The 17,763-nt window shown below is 38.3% G+C and overlaps 1 protein-coding gene across 3 annotated transcripts in view; it reads right to left on the reverse strand.

The window, feature by feature from the left end:
- The window catches only part of RAD51C (RAD51 paralog C), a 40,180-nt gene that overhangs the window by 21,793 nt on the left and 624 nt on the right, over positions 1–17,763 (reverse strand). For all 3 annotated transcript variants that reach the window (XM_041727170.1, XM_041727169.1, XM_041727168.1), the window contains exons 2-4: positions 15,437–15,695; positions 14,692–14,858; positions 11,054–11,187 (exon numbers count right to left, since the gene is read on the reverse strand). In XM_041727170.1, the coding sequence (XP_041583104.1) occupies positions 11,054–11,187; positions 14,692–14,858; positions 15,437–15,695 (560 nt within the window). The remainder of the gene's footprint in view (positions 1–11,053; positions 11,188–14,691; positions 14,859–15,436; positions 15,696–17,763) is intronic.

A 17,763-nucleotide genomic window follows, 5' to 3' on the forward strand; every position in this document is an offset into this window, starting at 1 on the left:
CAATGTTTTCAACAAAAATTAAAATATACTCTGGTTCGATAATTTATCAACTTGAAAAAGTAATTCAACATAAAAAAAGCAATTACAATTTTCATATACTTTACACAATCTTTACAGAGGCATTTTATTTTACACTGATAAAAAGCACTTCTGACATCTTAGTAAAATAAATTCTTCAATATTTCAAATTACCTTCAAGATTTTTTATGTATAAAAAAACTCTTCAATTAGTAAATTATTATACCTTCTTCAAAAACTTAATTCTTGGTATACTTTTCCTCCTTAATTTTAAATATACTATAAGGCAGCTAATCACTGCAGTATCTGTTATAATGAAGAATTCAGCAGGTTTGTCTTGAATTCTAATGAAGAAGGCTCACTTATAGATGATAAACATTTTCATGACAATTGCATTTCTAATATAATCCAAATAATGGCTCCTACAGTGAAGTCAGAGTAATATATGAACCTCATATCTAGGAACAAACAGAATCTGGAAATGAATCCAAATTTAAAAATCCCATTAAGATTATATATTTTTCTTGTAAGGATTAGACTAAAGAAGAGGATTTGATGACGCCATGTCTAAGTAATCCATTTGTGTATCTTCTAGAGTATTAATTCCTTCATTCAGCACCTACTATGTTAGTAACTGTTCCAGGCAGTACTTGTTCCAGGAACAAGAATTTATGGAGTTTATGTTCTAGTGGAGTAAAGGGCAATTAACATGCAAAAAAATACATGAGTAATTTCTGATAATGATGGAGTTATGAAGAAACTAAACTGGGTGAAATAATGATGAATAAGTAGGTGATAAAGTAGAGGGTGTCAATGAAAAGGGAGGCAATAGATCTGAGTCCTCAATAAGAACCTACAGGAGGGAAAGACAGCCCACATAAAGGACATATACACATATTTTTGTGTATGGTGATACACTGTAACTGGACATATTGTGAGTTTTCATAATGTGTAAAAATATCAAATCACTATGATGTACACCTGAAACTAACAGGATATAGTACATCAACTATAATTCAATTAAAAAAATATACCTGTTGTTTCACTTTCATCACACTTGTTGACATAAACAAAACTATCAACCAGCATTCATGTTAAAATGTACTTGTTCATCATAAGGTAAGCAACTTCTTTTGAATTGGACAGCAATTCAATTGCCTGCTCACCAATAAAGGTTGACCCATTAAAAAGAAAAAGCCAGGGATCCCTGGGTGGCGCAGCGGTTTGGCGCCTGCCTTTGGCCCAGGGCGCGATCCTGGAGACTCGGGATCGAATCCCACATCAGGCTCCCGGTGCATGGAGCCTGCTTCTCCCTCTGCCTGTGTCTCTGCCTCTCTCTCTTTCTCTCTGTATGACTATCATAAATAAATAAAATTAAAAAAAAAAAATAAATTAAAAAAAAATAAAAATAAAAATAAAAATAAAAAGAAAAAGAAAAAGCCAGAAACAGATACATAAATAGATATAAAATGCTCCACTCAAGAGCAGAATACATATTCTTCTCAAGTGCACAGAGAACATTCTCCTGGATAGATCTAGAGGTTGGGTCACAAAATAAGTCACAAAATAAATGTGTAAAGATGGGATGGATCATATATAAAGTATCTTCTCTGACCAGAATGGAATGGAATTAGAAGCCAGCATCAGAAGGAAATTTGGAAAACTCACAAATTAAACAACACCTCTTTTTTTTTTTTTTTAAGTAATCTCTATACCCAATATGGGGCTCAAACTCATGACCCCCATGGGTGCCTGGTGGCTCAGATGGAGATGCATGAGACTTTTGATCTCGGGGTCACGAGTTCAAGTACCATGTTGGATACAGAGATTATTTAAATAAACTTAAAAAAAAAACCCAAAACAACAATAACAAGAAACTCCCAACCCTGAGATCAAGAGTCACATGTTCTATCAACTGAGTTAGCCAGGCAACCCTAAGCAATACACTCAAATAAGGAATGAGTTAAAGAAGGCATTAAAAGGGAAAAACTTAAAGATGAATGAATATAAAAGCACAGTATACCAAGTTATTATTATTTTTTTAAAGATTTATTTATTCATGATTCACAGAGGGAGAGTCAGAGGCACAGGCAGGGGGAGGAGAAGCAGGCTCCCGGCAAGGAGCTGGATGTGGGACTCGATACCAGATCCTAGGATCATGCCCTAAGCCAAAGGCAGACAGACGCTCAACCACTGAGCCACCCCGGTGTCCCACAATATACCAAGTTAAAAGATACAGTGAAAGTAGTGCTCCATAGTAAATGTAGAGCTCTAAACAACTATCTTTTTAAAAAAATAAAGGAAGAAAAGATCTCAAATCAATAATCAAAACTTGTACCTTAGGAAATTAGAAAAAAGAACAAACTAAACCCAAAGAAGGCAAAACAAAAGAAGTAATAAAAATTAGATGAAGGGCACCTGGGTTGCTCAGTGGTTAAGTACCTACCTTTGTCTCAGGGCGTGATCCCAGAATCCTGGGATTGAGCCCCCCACCACATCGGGCTCCCCACATGGAGCCTGTTTCTCCCTCTGCCTATGTCTCTGCCTCTCTTCTCTCTACATCTCTCATGAATAAATAAATAAAATCTTAAAAAAAAATTTTTTTTTAAACTGACTTAAGAAGAAATAGAGGGTAGCCTGGGTGGCTCAGCAGTTTAGCGCAGCCTTCAGCCCAGGGCGTGATCCTGGAGACCCAGGATGGAGTACCCACATCGGGCTCCCTGCATGGAGCCTGCTTCTCCCTCTGCCTATGTCTCTGCTTCTCTCTCTCTCTGTCTCTCATGAATAAATAAATAAAATCTTAAAAAAAAAAAAAAAAGAAGAAGAAGAAATAGAAAATCTGAATGGAAAGATTGAATCAGTGATCAAAAGCCTTCAATAACAAAAAAAGACCAGGACCAAAGAACTTCACTAGTGAATTTTTTTTTTTAATTTTTTTTTTTTTTTTTTTTTTTTTTATTTATGATAGTCATACAGAGAGAAAGAGAGAGGCAGAGACACAGGCAGAGGGAGAAGCAGGCTCCATGCGCCGGGAGCCTGATGTGGGATTCGATCCCGGGTCTCCAGGATCGCGCCCTGGGCCAAAGGCAGGCGCCAAACCGCTGCGCCACCCAGGGATCCCGTGAATTTTTTTTTAAGTAAACTATATCCCCTGTGTGGGGCCCAAACTCATGACCCTGAGATCAAGAGTCACATGCCATACTGACAGAGCCAGCCAGATGCTTCACTGGTGAATTTTATAAAACGGTAAAGAATTTACACTGGGACACCTGGATGGCAGTCGGTTATGCATTTGCCTTCAGCTCAGATCATGACCTTGGGATTCTGGGATTGAGCCCCCTTGCTCCACAGGGAGTCTGCTTCTCACTCTCACCCTCCACATACCTTGCTTGTGCTCTCTCTTGCTCAATCTCTCTCATATAAATAAAATCTTTTAAAAAAATAAAGAATTTACACCAATCCTCAAACTTTTCCCAAAAATAGAGAGAACACTTCCTCATTCATTCTATGAAGCCAGTATCATACTGATACCAAAGCCAGATAAAGACATCCCCAGTAAAGAAAACCACAGACATTACAGATGCAAAAATCCTCAGCAAAAACATGGCATTAAATAAACCGTGAAGGGATCCCTGGGTGGCGCAGTGGTTTAGCGCCTGCCTTTGGCCCAGGGCGCGATCCTGGAGACCCAGGATCAAATCCCACGTCGGGCTCCCGGTGCATGGAGCCCGCTTCTCCCTCTGCCTGTGTCTCTGCCTCTCTCTCTCTCTGTGTGACTATCATAAATAAATAAAAATAAAAATAAAAATAAAAATAAAAATAAAAAAATAAATAAGCCATGAAGAGGATACTTGTTTACAATATAAAAGCTGAGGGGGATCCCTGGGCGGCGCAGCAGTTTAGTGCCTGCCTTTGGCCCAGGGCGCGATCCTGGAGACCCGGGATCGAATCCCACGTCGGGCTCCTGGTGCATGGAGCTTGCTTCTCCCTCTGCCTATGTCTCTGCCTCTCTCTCTCTCTCTCTCTCTCTGTGACTATCATAAATAAATTAAAAAATTAAAAAAAAAAAACAATATGAAAGCTGAAATAAGAAGGCAGAGAATACCTTGTTCAACCTCACCTGGGAACATGTGTGTTGGGAGACTCAAGTTTTTGGCCACTTACATTTGTCCACTATACTACTATGCCCTAAACTCCAATATAATTATATTTTGATATAGGGCCTCTAGGGAAGTAATAAAGATTAAATGAGATCATAATGTTGGGGCCCTGATCTGACAGGATTAGTGTCCTTAAAAGAAGAGTAATCAAAGAGCTCATTCTCTGTTGCTCTGCTATGTGAGGACACTATAAGAAGGTAGCCTTCTGTATGTCAGGAAGAGAGTACTTGCCAGACACAGAATCAACTGGAACCTTAATCTCAAGACTTCCAGCCTCTAGAATAGTGAAAAAATAAATTTCTTAAAGCCAACCAGTTTATATTATTCAGCATAATATATTCACAAATGATTACAAAAGCATAGATTTTGTGATTACCATAAATTTTAGCAAGTCGTAAATTTGCAGCTAGAGAACCTGCAAATAATGCGGATCAACTGTACTTACAGGTGATAGACTGAAAGCTTTCTCCCTGATCTTAGTAAGACAAAAATGCCCACTTTTATCACAGTTATTCAACACTGTACCAAGAGTTCTACCAAGAACAATTACATAAGAAATAAAAGGTAGGCAAACTGGAAAGGAAGATATAAAATTTCCATTCGGAGAGCACCTGGGTGGCATAGTCAGTTGAGCAGCCAACTCTTGGTTTTGGCTCAGGTCATGATTTTGGGGTGATGGGATAGAACATCAAAAAAGAATAAAAGATGAGGAATATTTGCACACTAAAACCTACAAAACATTGTTGAAGGAAGTTAAAAAAGACCTAAATAGGTAGAAAGATATACTGTGCTCGTGGATTAGAAGATTTAATACTGTTTAGGTAACAATATACTTTGGGGTGCCTGGCTGGCTCAGTTGGTGGAGCATGAAATTCTTGATCTTAGAATAGCAAGTTTGAGCCCCACATTACAGGTAACATTTAAAGAAAAAAAAAAAGATGGCAATATATTCAATACACAGATTCAATATAATCTGTATTAAAATTCCAACTGCATTTCTGCAGAAATAAACAAGACTCTTCACGTGGATCAAATTCATATGGAATTGCAAGGGCCCAGAATAGCCAAAACAATCTTGAAAATAAAAAAGTGGAGGACTCACATGTCCCAATTTCAAAACATACTATGAAGCTACTAATCAAAACCATGTGGTACTGGCATACAAACAACACACATATCAATAAAATAGAGTCCAGAAAATTAACCCGCACATCTATGATCAACTGATTTTCTTTTTTTTTTTTAAGATTTTATTTATTTATTCATGAGAGACACACACACACAGAGAGAGAGAGAGAGAGAGAGAGAGAGAGAGAGAGAGAGAGGCAGAGACACAGGCAGAGGGAGAAGCAGGCTCCATGCAGGGAGCCAGACATGGGATTCGATCCCGGGACCCCAGGATCACACCCTGGGCTGAAGGCAGCGCTAAACCACTGAGCCACCGGGCTGCCCTGGAACTGATTTTCAACAAGGATGCCAAGCCCGTTCAATGGGGAAAAAAGTCTTTTCAACAAATGTTGCTGCAACAACTAGATGTCTGCATACAAAAAAGTTGGACACTTACTCCAGACTATGTATTAAAAAAATTAACTCAAAATGGATCAAAGTCCCAAATAAAAAAACTAAAGCTATTAAACTGGGTGGAGTTCAGGACATGCTACTCCAAATCTGGCACCCTGGCATACTGAATATCTTTTTTAAAAAATATTTATTACTGTATCTCTGCCTTTCTCTCTCTCACTCTTTCTCTCTCTGCCTCTCATGAATAAATAAATAAATAACATTTATTTATTTGCATGGGGAAAGGAGCAGAGGACGAGAGAGAGAAGCAGGCAGATTCCCCAATGAACATGGAGCCTGACAAGGGACTGGACACAGGGCTCCATCCTACAACCCTGAGACCATAACCCAAAATCAAGAGTTGGATGCCTAATCAACTGAGCCACCCAGATGCCTTTAGCACACTGAATATCTTAAGTAGAAGTCAGAAAACAACAGAAGCAGAGAAGCAACTTTCATCTCTTATTCTCTCTCTTCTTCCTGGAAAGAAGAGAAATCTCCTGGGTGAAAGGTACCCTCCCTGTATCGGGATAAAATGAGACACTCTTATCACCAGAGACAGGGAATTTAGGGCTGAGAAGGCATATAAACAAACCTTGTTAAACTAATTCTTATCTTCCAAATTACTTCATAATTTTCCACCTCTAGCCCAAACCCCTTTGTCTCATCAATTCTTCACAAATTTACTGTTTTTGGCTAAAAGGCATAAAAGTTTCCTGTTCTGGTCCTTTTGGGTTTTATTGTCTTATAGAAGGCTCCCATGTACACATAAAAATGCAGTAAAATGTGTGCTTTTCTCCTGTTATTTTGCCTTTGTTAGTTTAATTTTCAGTCCCAGCCTGGGATCCTAAGAGGGCTGAAGAAAACTTTTCCCTCTCCTACAAACTCTTAGAAATAAATTTTCATGATCTTGGATTTGGCAACGTTTTTTTTTTTTTTTTTTTTAAAGAGAGCACATGTGCAAGCAGGAGAGGGTCAGAGGGAAAGAATCTTTTTTTTTTAATGCAGTTTTATTTTATTTTATTTTATTTTATTTTTAAGGATTTTATTTATTTATTCATGAGACACACAGGCAGAGGGAGAAGCAGGCAGAGGAAGAAGCAGGCTCTATGCAGGGAGCCCGATGCGGGACTCGATCCCAGGACTCTAGGATCACACCCTGGGCGGAAGGCAGGTGCTAAACCACTGAGCCACCCAGGGATCCCCGGAAAGAGAGAATCTTAAGCAGGCTCCATGCCCAGCGCAGAACCAGACATGGGGCTCAATCTCACAACCCTGAGATTATGACCTGATTCAAAATCAAGAATCAGACACTCAACTAAATGAGCTACTTAGGTATAGTCTTTTTTTTTTTTTTTTAGGTGTAGTCTTTAAGTCTACTTAAGTCTAAGTCTTTAAGACTACTTTAAAGTAGTCTTAAAGACTACTTTAAAAAAATAAGATCTGAAAAAAAAATAAGATCTTAAAAAAAAAAACCCACTTTAGATATACAGATACCCGTAGACTAAAAGTAAATGATTAGAGAAGTATCTACCATGCTATACCATGGTAACACTAACCAAAAGAAACCAAGAATAGCTATATTTATTTTAGAAAGCAGATGTCAGACTAAGGAAATTATCAGGGATAAAGAGGGACATTACATAATGATTAAAAGGTCAGGGATCCCTGGGTGGCGCAGCGGTTTGGCGCCTGCCTTTGGCCCAGGGCGCGATCCTGGAGACCCGGAATCGAATCCCACATCAGGCTCCCGGTGCATGGAGCCTGCTTCTCCCTCCGCCTGTGTCTCTGCCTCTCTCTCTCTCTGTGATTATCATAAATAAAATAAAATAAAATTAAAATTAAAAAATAAATAAATAAATAAATAAAAATATTTTTTAAAAAAATGATTAAAAGGTCAGTTCCCCAAAAAGACATAATAGTTCCTAACATGTATGTCCTGACAAAAGAGCATCTAACTATATGAGGCAAAACTGCAAGGAGAAATAGATGACTTCACTGTATTTGGAGTCTTTAGCAGCTAATAAAAACGAACAGATCCAGTAGACAAAACCATTAAGAACAGAGATGAAGGGATCCCTGGGTGGCGCAGCAGTTTGGCGCCTGCCTTTGGCCCAGGGCGCAATCCTGGAGATCCAGGATTGAATCCCACGTTGGGCTCCCGGTGCATGGAGCCTGCTGCTTCTCCCTCTGCCTATGTCTCTGCCTCTCTCTCTCTCTCTCTCTCTCTGTGTGTGTGTGTGACTATCATAAATAAATGAAAATAAAAAAAATTTAAAAAAAAAAAAAAAAGAACAGAGATGAACTCAATAACACCATCAATCAACTAGATATAACGGGTATCTATAGACTACTTCATCCAACAACAGCAGAATTACGTTCTGAGCACTGGCCGTGGAGCCTATTTAAGATTTTCTTTCTCCCTTTGTCCCTTTGCACTCATGATGCTCACTCTCTCTTATATATATTTAAAAAAATAAAAAAAAGTACACCTGGGTGGCTCAGTTGATTAATCTTTGGCTCAGGTCATGATCCCAGGGACCTGGGATCAAGGCCCACACTGGGCTCCTTGCTGAGTGGGGAGCCTGCTTCTCCCATTCCCTCTGCCTGCCACTCTCCCTGCTTGTGCTCTCTGTTAAATGAATGAATGAATGAATGAAATCTTTAAAAAAAAAAAGTTATTCTGACACCCGTTAAAATAGTAAGGAAGACTTTATTCAAGAAGATAGCAATAAGGGTTTTGCAATAGGGAAAAGAGATTGGTCTTAACCCCAAATACAAGGACACATGGGGATTTATACCCAAGAAGCAGGGTGTCAGTGAATGAAAAATTATTAGGAGAAGACATCAAGGGTAGGATTCTTGCTAACATGACCTAGCAGAATTCTTGCTACAGGCAGGTCAATGACATAACATTGAAAGTGGGGAATAAGGAACTTGAGATGTCAAGGGTGACAGATTTTAAGGGTGGGAGATTCTTTCTAAACTAATTTACAGGATACTATTGTACCCCTATGTTCACAGCAGCATTACTTACAGTATGAAATGGACTGGTCAGGCCAAAGACAGGATGTGGGTGAAGGTTGAGGCCAATTCAAAAAGGCTCAGAGGAGGCTGAGTAAAGTTTGATCAAAGAGTCTCTGTCAAAAAAAAAAGGGGGGGGGGGGGTCTCTGTCATGTGTAGTATTTATCAAAATTAAAAATGTCCATATTTGGGGATCCGTGGGTGGCTCAGCGGTTTGGCGCCTGTCTTTGGCCCAGGGCGTGATCCTGGAGTCCTGGGATCGAGTCCCACATCGGGCTCCCTGCATGGAGCCTGCCTCTCCCTTTGCCTGTGTCTCTGCCTCTCTCTCTCTCTCTCTCTCTTTCTCTCTCTCTGTGTGTGTGTCTCTCATGAATGAATAAATAAAATTAAATCTTTTAAAAAAATGTACATATTCTTTAACATAATTCTAATACTTAGAATTTATTCCATAAACAGGGGCACCTGGGTGGCTCAGCTGGTTAAGCATCCGACTAAGGTCATGATCTTAGGTCCTGGGGCTCTGAACTCAGTGGGGAGCCCACTTTTCCTTCTCCCTCTACCCCATCTCCAGCTCATGCTCTTTCTTTCTCTCTCTCTCAAATAAATAAATAAAATCTTAAAAAAAAAATTTACCCAGAAACATACTTAAAATTTACCCTAAGATGATATATGTAAGGATTATCCTCAAACCATTGTTAATAATACCATCTAAAAGACCACCAATAAGAGGATTGGTTAAATAAATTGAGGTAGTTTTCCCCCCAGTTTTTTTTTATGTAGTAGAATACACAGAACATTCATCTTGTAAAATGAAATTCTTTTTTTTTATTTTATTTTATTTTTTTTTTATTTTTTTTGTAAAATGAAATTCTATTCCCATTAAACAATAATTGCCCATTTTCTCCTTTCCCCACAAGCCCTCATAACCACTATTCTACTTTATGTCTCTGAGTTTGACTACTCTTCACATCTCATATAAGTGGAATCATACAGCATGTCTTTTTTTGACTGGTTTATTTCACTTAACATAATGTCCTCAAGATTCATCCAAGTTGTAGCATATGTCAGAATTTCTTTCCTTTTTAAGTATGAATAATATTACATTATATGTGTATACCACATTTTGCTTATTTATTCATTCATCAATGAATGTTGCTTCCATATTTTAGGTAATACGAATAATGCTGCTATGAACACAGGCTTACAAATATCTCTTCAAAATCCTGGCTTTCAATTCTTCTGGTAATATACACAAAAGTGGAATTGCTGGGTCATATGGTAATTCTATTTTTAATTTTTTGAGGAGCGCCATACTGTTTTCTGAGGCAACTGTACCATTTTACGTTCACACCAACAGTAAAAACACCTTCTTAAAATGAAATAATATGCAGCTGAATAAAAAGGTTTATCCACATGTGGTGATATAGAAAGATACGCAAAACACCAAGCAAAAAAAAAAAAAAAATCAGAATCATATTATAGTATTACCCCACTAAAAATATTAAAAATGGGTAGAAAGGAGCACCTGGGTGGCTCAGTGGTTTAGTGTCTGCCTTTGGCTCAGGGTGTGATCCTGGGGGTCCTCAGATTGAGTCCACATTGGGCTCTCCACCAGGGAGCCTACTTCTCCCTCTGCCTGTCTCTGCATCTGTCTTTCATGAATTAAAAAAAAAAAAGAAACGGGTAGACAGATATTGCAACATGCATAAAAAATTTTTTGAGAAGACACACAAACAATAGTAGTCAACTTTAGGGAGAGGTACTAGGATGCAGTAGAACAGAAGTTTTATTTTTCACATATAATCTTCTACAGAATTTGTTAGAAGCTATTCCACTATTACTGGAGGAAGAACCTCTTCCTATATTATTTCAATTTCATACTTTAGGCATAAAATATATATGCATATATGTTAAATATGTGTAAGTATAAATCAATTATAGGACAAGGAAGGAAGAGATTTTTTTTTTTTAATTTTTTTTTAATTTTTATTTATTTATGATAGTCACACACAGAGAGAGAGAGAGAGAGAGGCAGAGAGGCAGAGATACAGGCAGAGGGAGAAGCAGGCTCCATGCACCGGGAGCCCGACGTGGGATTCGATCCCGGGTCTCCAGGATCGCGCCCTGGGCCAAAGGCAGGCGCCAAACCGCTGCGCCACCCAGGGATCCCGGAAGGAAGAGATTTTTGAACAGGCTAACGCCACTATACAATTTACTTATTTTTCATGCTAATCAAACACCTCCAAAGATATTCCAAAGGTTTGCTGTATTTCAGTAGTTTGAGCCATACCTTTGAATGTTCCGAAAGAAAGTCTGGCAGGAGATAAACTTGTGCCAATAGTTCTGTGTAGTCATGACAACGAAAATAGTAAATATGGGAAAGAATATTTTCAAGAGTGAAATCCTCCAAAGCTTTTGAGTGCTCTAAAATAAACAAAACAATCTTAATTTAGTTTTACTTGTTTTGATTATATTTATATTATAGGAAGAAAATACCTTTTAATAATAAAATGCTTCACTGTGAATACAACTCTTCACTTTAATTGAAAGATAACAAAATTATAACAAATTTGCTATAAACTACCATTGCATAATTCCTGACCTCTTATTTTCACCTTTTCCACTAGTTCCTTAAACACTAAACTATCTAGAAATTCTTTATACACATATACAATTAGAGGTTTAATACCTGACTTTTCATATTTATATTATTGGTTTCCATTGAATAGAAGTAACATAATGGAATTTCTCCTTTCTTGTTTTTTTTTTCATAGGATGCAAATTAGGTTAACAATAAAAAAAGCATCTTTTTCCCTTTTGGTAACTTTTTTCCATTATTTCTTTAGCATACTTTTATATTTAAGTAGAAACAATATAAAATTCTTCTTAGATTATATATTTTTTTTAAAAAGCAGTTTTAGGGGGCAGCCCGCGTGGCTCAGCGGTTTAGTGCTGCCTTCAGCCCAGGATCCTGGAGAACTGGGATCAAGTCCCATGTCAGGCTCCCTGCATGGAGCCTGCTTCTCCCTCTGCCTGTGTCTCTGCCTCTCTCTCTCTCTCTCATGAATAAATAAATAAAATCTTTAAAAAAAAAAATAAAAAGCAGTTTTAGGAGGGTACCTGGATGGCTCAGTTGGTTAAGCTCAGGTCTTGATCTCAGGATGGTAAAACTGAGTCCTGCATCCAGCTCTGTACTCAGCAGGACATCTGCTTGAGATTCTCTCCCTCTGCCCCTCCCCCCTGCTTATGCACTTTCAAATAAATAAATCTTAAAAAAAAAAAAAAAACAGAGGCAGCCCAGATGGCTCAGCGGTTTAGCATCACCTTCAGCCCAGGGCCTGATCCTGGCGATACGGGATCAAGTCCCATGTCAGGCTACCTGCATGGAGCCTGCTTCTCCCTCTGCCTGTGTCTCTGCCTCTCTCTCTCTCTCTCTCTCTCTCTCTGTGTCTCTCATGAAAAAATAAATAAAATCTTTAAAAACAAAACAAAACAAAAAACAAACAACGGTTTGGTTTTATACATATTTCTGAGATAAACCAGTTAAAAATCACTGTACTTTAAAACATACTTGACCTTTTTTTCATCCTTGTTTTAACTTGTTTCATACTTGTTTTAACATTGAAAAAATACACATGAAATTAAATTTCAGAAAGCACTGACTTTTACAAATATAAAAGTTCACCTCTAACCAAAAAAAAAAAAATAACAGCTTAATCACATAGCAATCATTAAAAACTTTATATACCAATGCTATACCTATAATATCTACAGTAAGGTGTTGTGGTTTCTTTTTAAATAATTTATTTGACAGAGAGACAGCATGTGCATAAGTGCAAGCAGGGGAGCGGTAGGCAGAGGGAGAGGGAGAGGGAGAAGCAGGCTCCTTACAGAGAAGGGAGCCTAATACCAGGACCCAGGGATCTTGATCTGAGCCAAAGGCAGATCTTTAACTGAATGAGCCACCCAGGTGTCCCTACAATAAGATTTTAAGACACTATTTCAGGGGCACCTGGGTGGCTCAGTGGTTGAATGTCTGCCCGTAGTGATCCTGGGGTCCTGGGATTGAGCCTTGCATTGGACTTCCCACAGGGAGCCTGCTTCTCCCTCTCCCTATGTCTCTGTCTCTTTCTGTGTCTCTCATGAATAAATAAATAAAATCTTAAAGAAAAAAGGCACTATTACAAATACACATTGTGTCATGGGTAGCTTTAAGGACTTTCAGTAGACATATTGGTCATTAGTTAAAAAAGACACCTAGTACGCATATGAAAATTAAAATAGCCAGCTATTACATTCATTTAAAGGGAATACAAGAATCCTATGAAAAGTATTGTTTTTTAAAATTATTAAAGAATGAGGACTACACATCCAAAAAATAAACTAGAACAGTCAAACCAGAAACCAGTTAATTTCCTAAGTAATTAAAATGACAAGAACTTGAATACCTTTAAGTATTTAAATCATTTAAATTAAAATTACCCCCAAAAGGGCACCCCCAGTGGCGCAGCGGGTTTAGTGCCGCCTGCAGCCCGGGGTCTGATCCTGGAGACCTGGGATCAAGTCCCACGTCGGGCTCCCTGCATGGAGCCCGCTTCTCCCTCTGCCTGTGTCTCTGCCTCTCAGTCTCTCTCTCTCTCTCTGAATAAGTAAATTAAAAATAAATGCTAAAAAAAAAAAAAAAAAGGTAAACTTTTTAAAAAATAAATAAATAAATAAATTACCCCCAAAAAAGAAAAAAATTACCCATATTTTTTCTTAAAAAAATCAAATATTTCTACATGACAAGATCAAAAAAACTTCCCAAACACTTTAATACAATTAACACAGTCATGAAGTCCATTACATTCTGCTCAGAGCCCCATAAGGTCATTCAGTAATGTTCCAAACATTTCTAACATAGTTTTTCAGAGCTAACTTCGGTGGGGTGCCTGGGTGGCTCAGATGGTTAAGTGGCTGCTTTCAGCTCAGGTCATATTAGGGTCCTGGGATCGAGTCCCAAGTGGGGCTCCTTGCTCAGCAAGGATTCTGCTTTTCCCTCTGCCCCTTCCCTCTCTCTCAAATAAATACATAAAAAATACATAAAATCTTTAAAAAAAAGCTACCTTTGGTTCTTTGAAAAACCAGTATGGAAGTCAATATAAACTAAATGCAATGAATCACTGAATGCATTGAAACAACATTTACGGGATCCCTGAGTGGCGCAGCGGTTTGGCGCCTGCCTTTGGCCCAGGGCGCGATCCTGGAGACCCGGGATCGAATCCCACGTCAGGCTCCCGGTGCATGGAGCCTGCTTCTCCCTCTGCCTGTGTCTCTGCCTCTCTCTCTCTCTGTGACTATCATAAATAAATAAAAATTAAAAAAAAAAAAAAAGAAAAGAAACAACATTTACTTACATTAAGTTGTCTAATAATATCAGTTTACACCTGGCAGGTCAGAGCATGATGATCTGAAGTGATACAGTGAAATATACACACAAGTTTTGGCCCAGAGCTTCTGCATTAAGAGGTGAGGGTAGGGCACCTAGGTGGCTCAGTCAGTTGGGCATCTGCCTTCAGCTCAGGTCATGATCCCAGGGTCCAGAGATCAAGGCCCCACACATCTAGGCCCCTGCTCAGCTAAGAGTCTGCTTCTCCCTTTCCCTTTGCCCCTCCCCCCACTCATGCTCACTCTCTCTCAGTTCTATCTCAAATAGATAAAATTAAAAAAAAAAAAAAAAAAGAACTGAGGACCATAAAAGAATAAAAGGCCAGTCTAGGCTGTGGCATTTCTAAGTCTATAAATAAGATCTGGGAGTTTAACAATAGGACAATGTCAAGTCATTTAAGCTTCATGTTCCAAATGGTCTTTTGCTGAGGCTTGAGAGGTACAAATGCAAATTACTTTTATCATACAGAAAAAAAGAAGACAGATCACTTGATAACTTACCCTCTCCCATATGTCTTCCTGCAATAAGGTGAAGGTGTTGAATGCAGGCAGTAGCAAGGTCTACAACTCTATCAACCATAAAACTTCCTTCAGTATCAATAAAAACTGCTTCACCCTCCACTCCTCCAAAACATTCTGGTATCTGCACATCTACTGCCAACTGCATACTGTCAAGAGAAAGTTGAATGACCAAATTCATTATCATAATCATCTAAGGCAGTGTTTTTCAAACTTTACATCACCACCCACTAGGTAACACCATTAGGCAACAGAGATGGCTAACTTTCTGCTCCAGATATATGTGAACCAACTGATATGTGGATTAGGGGAAGGATTACCCATAAAGCCATGATTAAGGACTTCTTAGTGGTTTTTAGGCCTCAGGAGATAAAATCCCTTCTTATACTAAATCTATCTTTGAATATATTCCCAGGAATTAACTATATAATAAAATAGAAGACTACTGGTTTACCCTAAAATCACATTACAATGTTGCAAAAGAAACATTTTTGGACACCAAAATAATTACATCAGTTTATCAGATGGGGTACTGAAGATGGGGTACTGAAATAACACAAATGGTAAACTGATTTTTGTTTCATATGCACACATACACCCTACAAAAAAATCAAGAGCACATACATGCCTTTTTTGGTCTCCTGAATGTAGACCCAGAGCACCATATTCTATTACTTACATAAAATGCTATTAAGCCTACCCTTAAGAGGGGAACATTTTACTTTACCATAACTGTGTTTTTCCAACACCCGGTACACCACAAATTTCTGTTGTTTTGGTTAAGGGTATTCCACCCCCAAGAATATTATCTAGTGCTGAACAGAAGGTAATTATGAAGCTCTGGGTATGCTCTTGCTCAAGAAGTTCCAGTGCTGTACACTTCTTGCCTGACTCAGCTGTAGCAGCATATCTTGGTTTATTTGTGAGACATTCTCTTCTTATAATTTGCAGAGTTTCTAAGGCTTCCTCTTTAGATATCCCAACTTCTGAAAGTAAAAGAAGAAAAGAAAAACCTAAACCCTGATTTTAGAAATAGAAAAGTCTTAACTATGGGGTTGTCATTAATTTTAATTTTTAGATAATAAGAGTGATGCCAAGAGTAAAGAAACATAAAAATGAAACATTCCATTAACTATTGAATTTTTCAAGCTAATAAAGGCATTCATCTGTTTTCTTAGTCTCTACACACTTAAAAGATTTATTACCTCAAAAACAGAATTCAGAAACCTAAACCTCTAAAGCATCTGAGTACCTACAAGACTATCAATAAAAATGTACTGGCAGTCTGTCCTTTAATTATCCCTTTTGGGGCAGCCCAGGTGGCTCAGCTGTTTGGTGCCGCCTTCAACCCAGGGTGTGATCCTGGAGATGCAGGATCAAGTCCCATATCGGGCTCCCGGCATGAAGCCTGCTTCTCCCTCTGCCTGTGTCTGTTCCTCTCTCTCTCTCTGTGTCTCTCATGAATAAACAAAATCTTTAAAAATAATAATAATAATTATACCTTTTGGTCTTATGAAGTCACAGTTATCTTAATCTAATAAGGTATTTATTTTTCAGAAGAGAATGAAAACGGTCTCTAACGCCTAAAACAAGATTTAACTTTAAGAAGTACATGTGCATGTATCATTCATAATAAAAACTTTTCATGGAAACATTGCCATGAAATATTCCCATACCAGTCCAACTTATTTAATGAGAAGAACAATTATTTGATGAACAATACTTTAAACAATGCATTTATGCTTCCTCAACTATACAACTTCATTCCTATCAGACAATATGGCTTGAGAAAAGAAAATGGCAGTTACAAAACAAACTGCTAATGAAAGAAATTATGGTTAAGATGACATCACTTATGAGTTTGATAGGTCAGTGCCTGATTTGGTTGGGATTTGAACATAAATTTGGTGCTAATAAAGGACAATAAAGGTGATACGGAAATGAAAAGCCTATCCAATTAAAATCCTCAATTCTGGGGGCAGCCTGGGTGGCTCAGCGGTTCAGCGCCGCCTTTGGCCCAGGTGGTGGTCCTGAAGACCCGGGATCCAGTGCCACGTCAGGCACCCTGCATGGAGCCTGCTTCACTCTCTGCCTGTGTCTCTACCTCTCTCTCTCTCTCTCTGTCTCTCATGAATAAATAAATGAATTTAAAAATAATAATAATAAAATAAAATAAAATCCTCAACTCTGGAGTCAGTTTCTTGGGCTTGTAAACCCTGACTGAACCACTTACTATGTAGGTACTTAGTATGGACAAGTTAACTTTTTTTTCCTCAGATTCTTTTCTACTATAAAACTGAAGATAATACATGTTGAAAAGCTCAGTAGAGGGATCCCTGGGTGGCTCAGGGGTTGAGTGTCTGCCTTTGGCTCAGGGCGTAATCCTGGGGTCCTGGGATGAAGTCCCACATCCGGCTCCCTGCAGGGAGCCTGCTTCTCTCTCTATTTCTCTGGCTCCCTCTTTGTCTCCCAAGAATAAATAAATAAAATCTTAAAACAAAAAAAAAGAAAAAAGAAAAGCTCGTTAGAATACCGAGGCCATCCAGAATGCTCCATAAATGTTTGCTATCATTATCACGCAGATTCTTTTTTTTTTTTCTGTATAACCAACTTTTTGGGGAAAAAAAAAAAGTAAAAGAGCCCATCAAACTTTGGGAAACTGTGCAGTATAAGCTTTAAAACAAATCGCTAACAATCTACAACATTGATTCTTGAGTAGCGAGTTGAAACCTCTGTATGTTCTTTTAATAAGGGCAAGGGCTTAAAATTTTGTTCTATCTTAAGAGCAGTTCTGAGCACATCTTAGTGTAACATGTACAGTGAGAATGAGGGCAATACAGCGTCATTTTTGTTTACCTCATGATACGGTGGTTCCCACCAATGTATAATCTACAGTGCTCTGGAATGAGAGGTTTGGTGTTTATGGTTTTGTTTTTCTAGTGAATTACAAAACAGAAGCAACGTCTTTTTTCCATTGCTTTCTCCAGCTGCTGGGGATTCTGATCCCTTTCTCGCTTAGTGTCTCCAGTCCTATCGCAAATCTTTCATTTCTTA

This window comes from Vulpes lagopus, chromosome 12, assembly GCF_018345385.1.
Source record: "Vulpes lagopus strain Blue_001 chromosome 12, ASM1834538v1, whole genome shotgun sequence".
NCBI lineage: Eukaryota > Metazoa > Chordata > Mammalia > Carnivora > Canidae > Vulpes > Vulpes lagopus.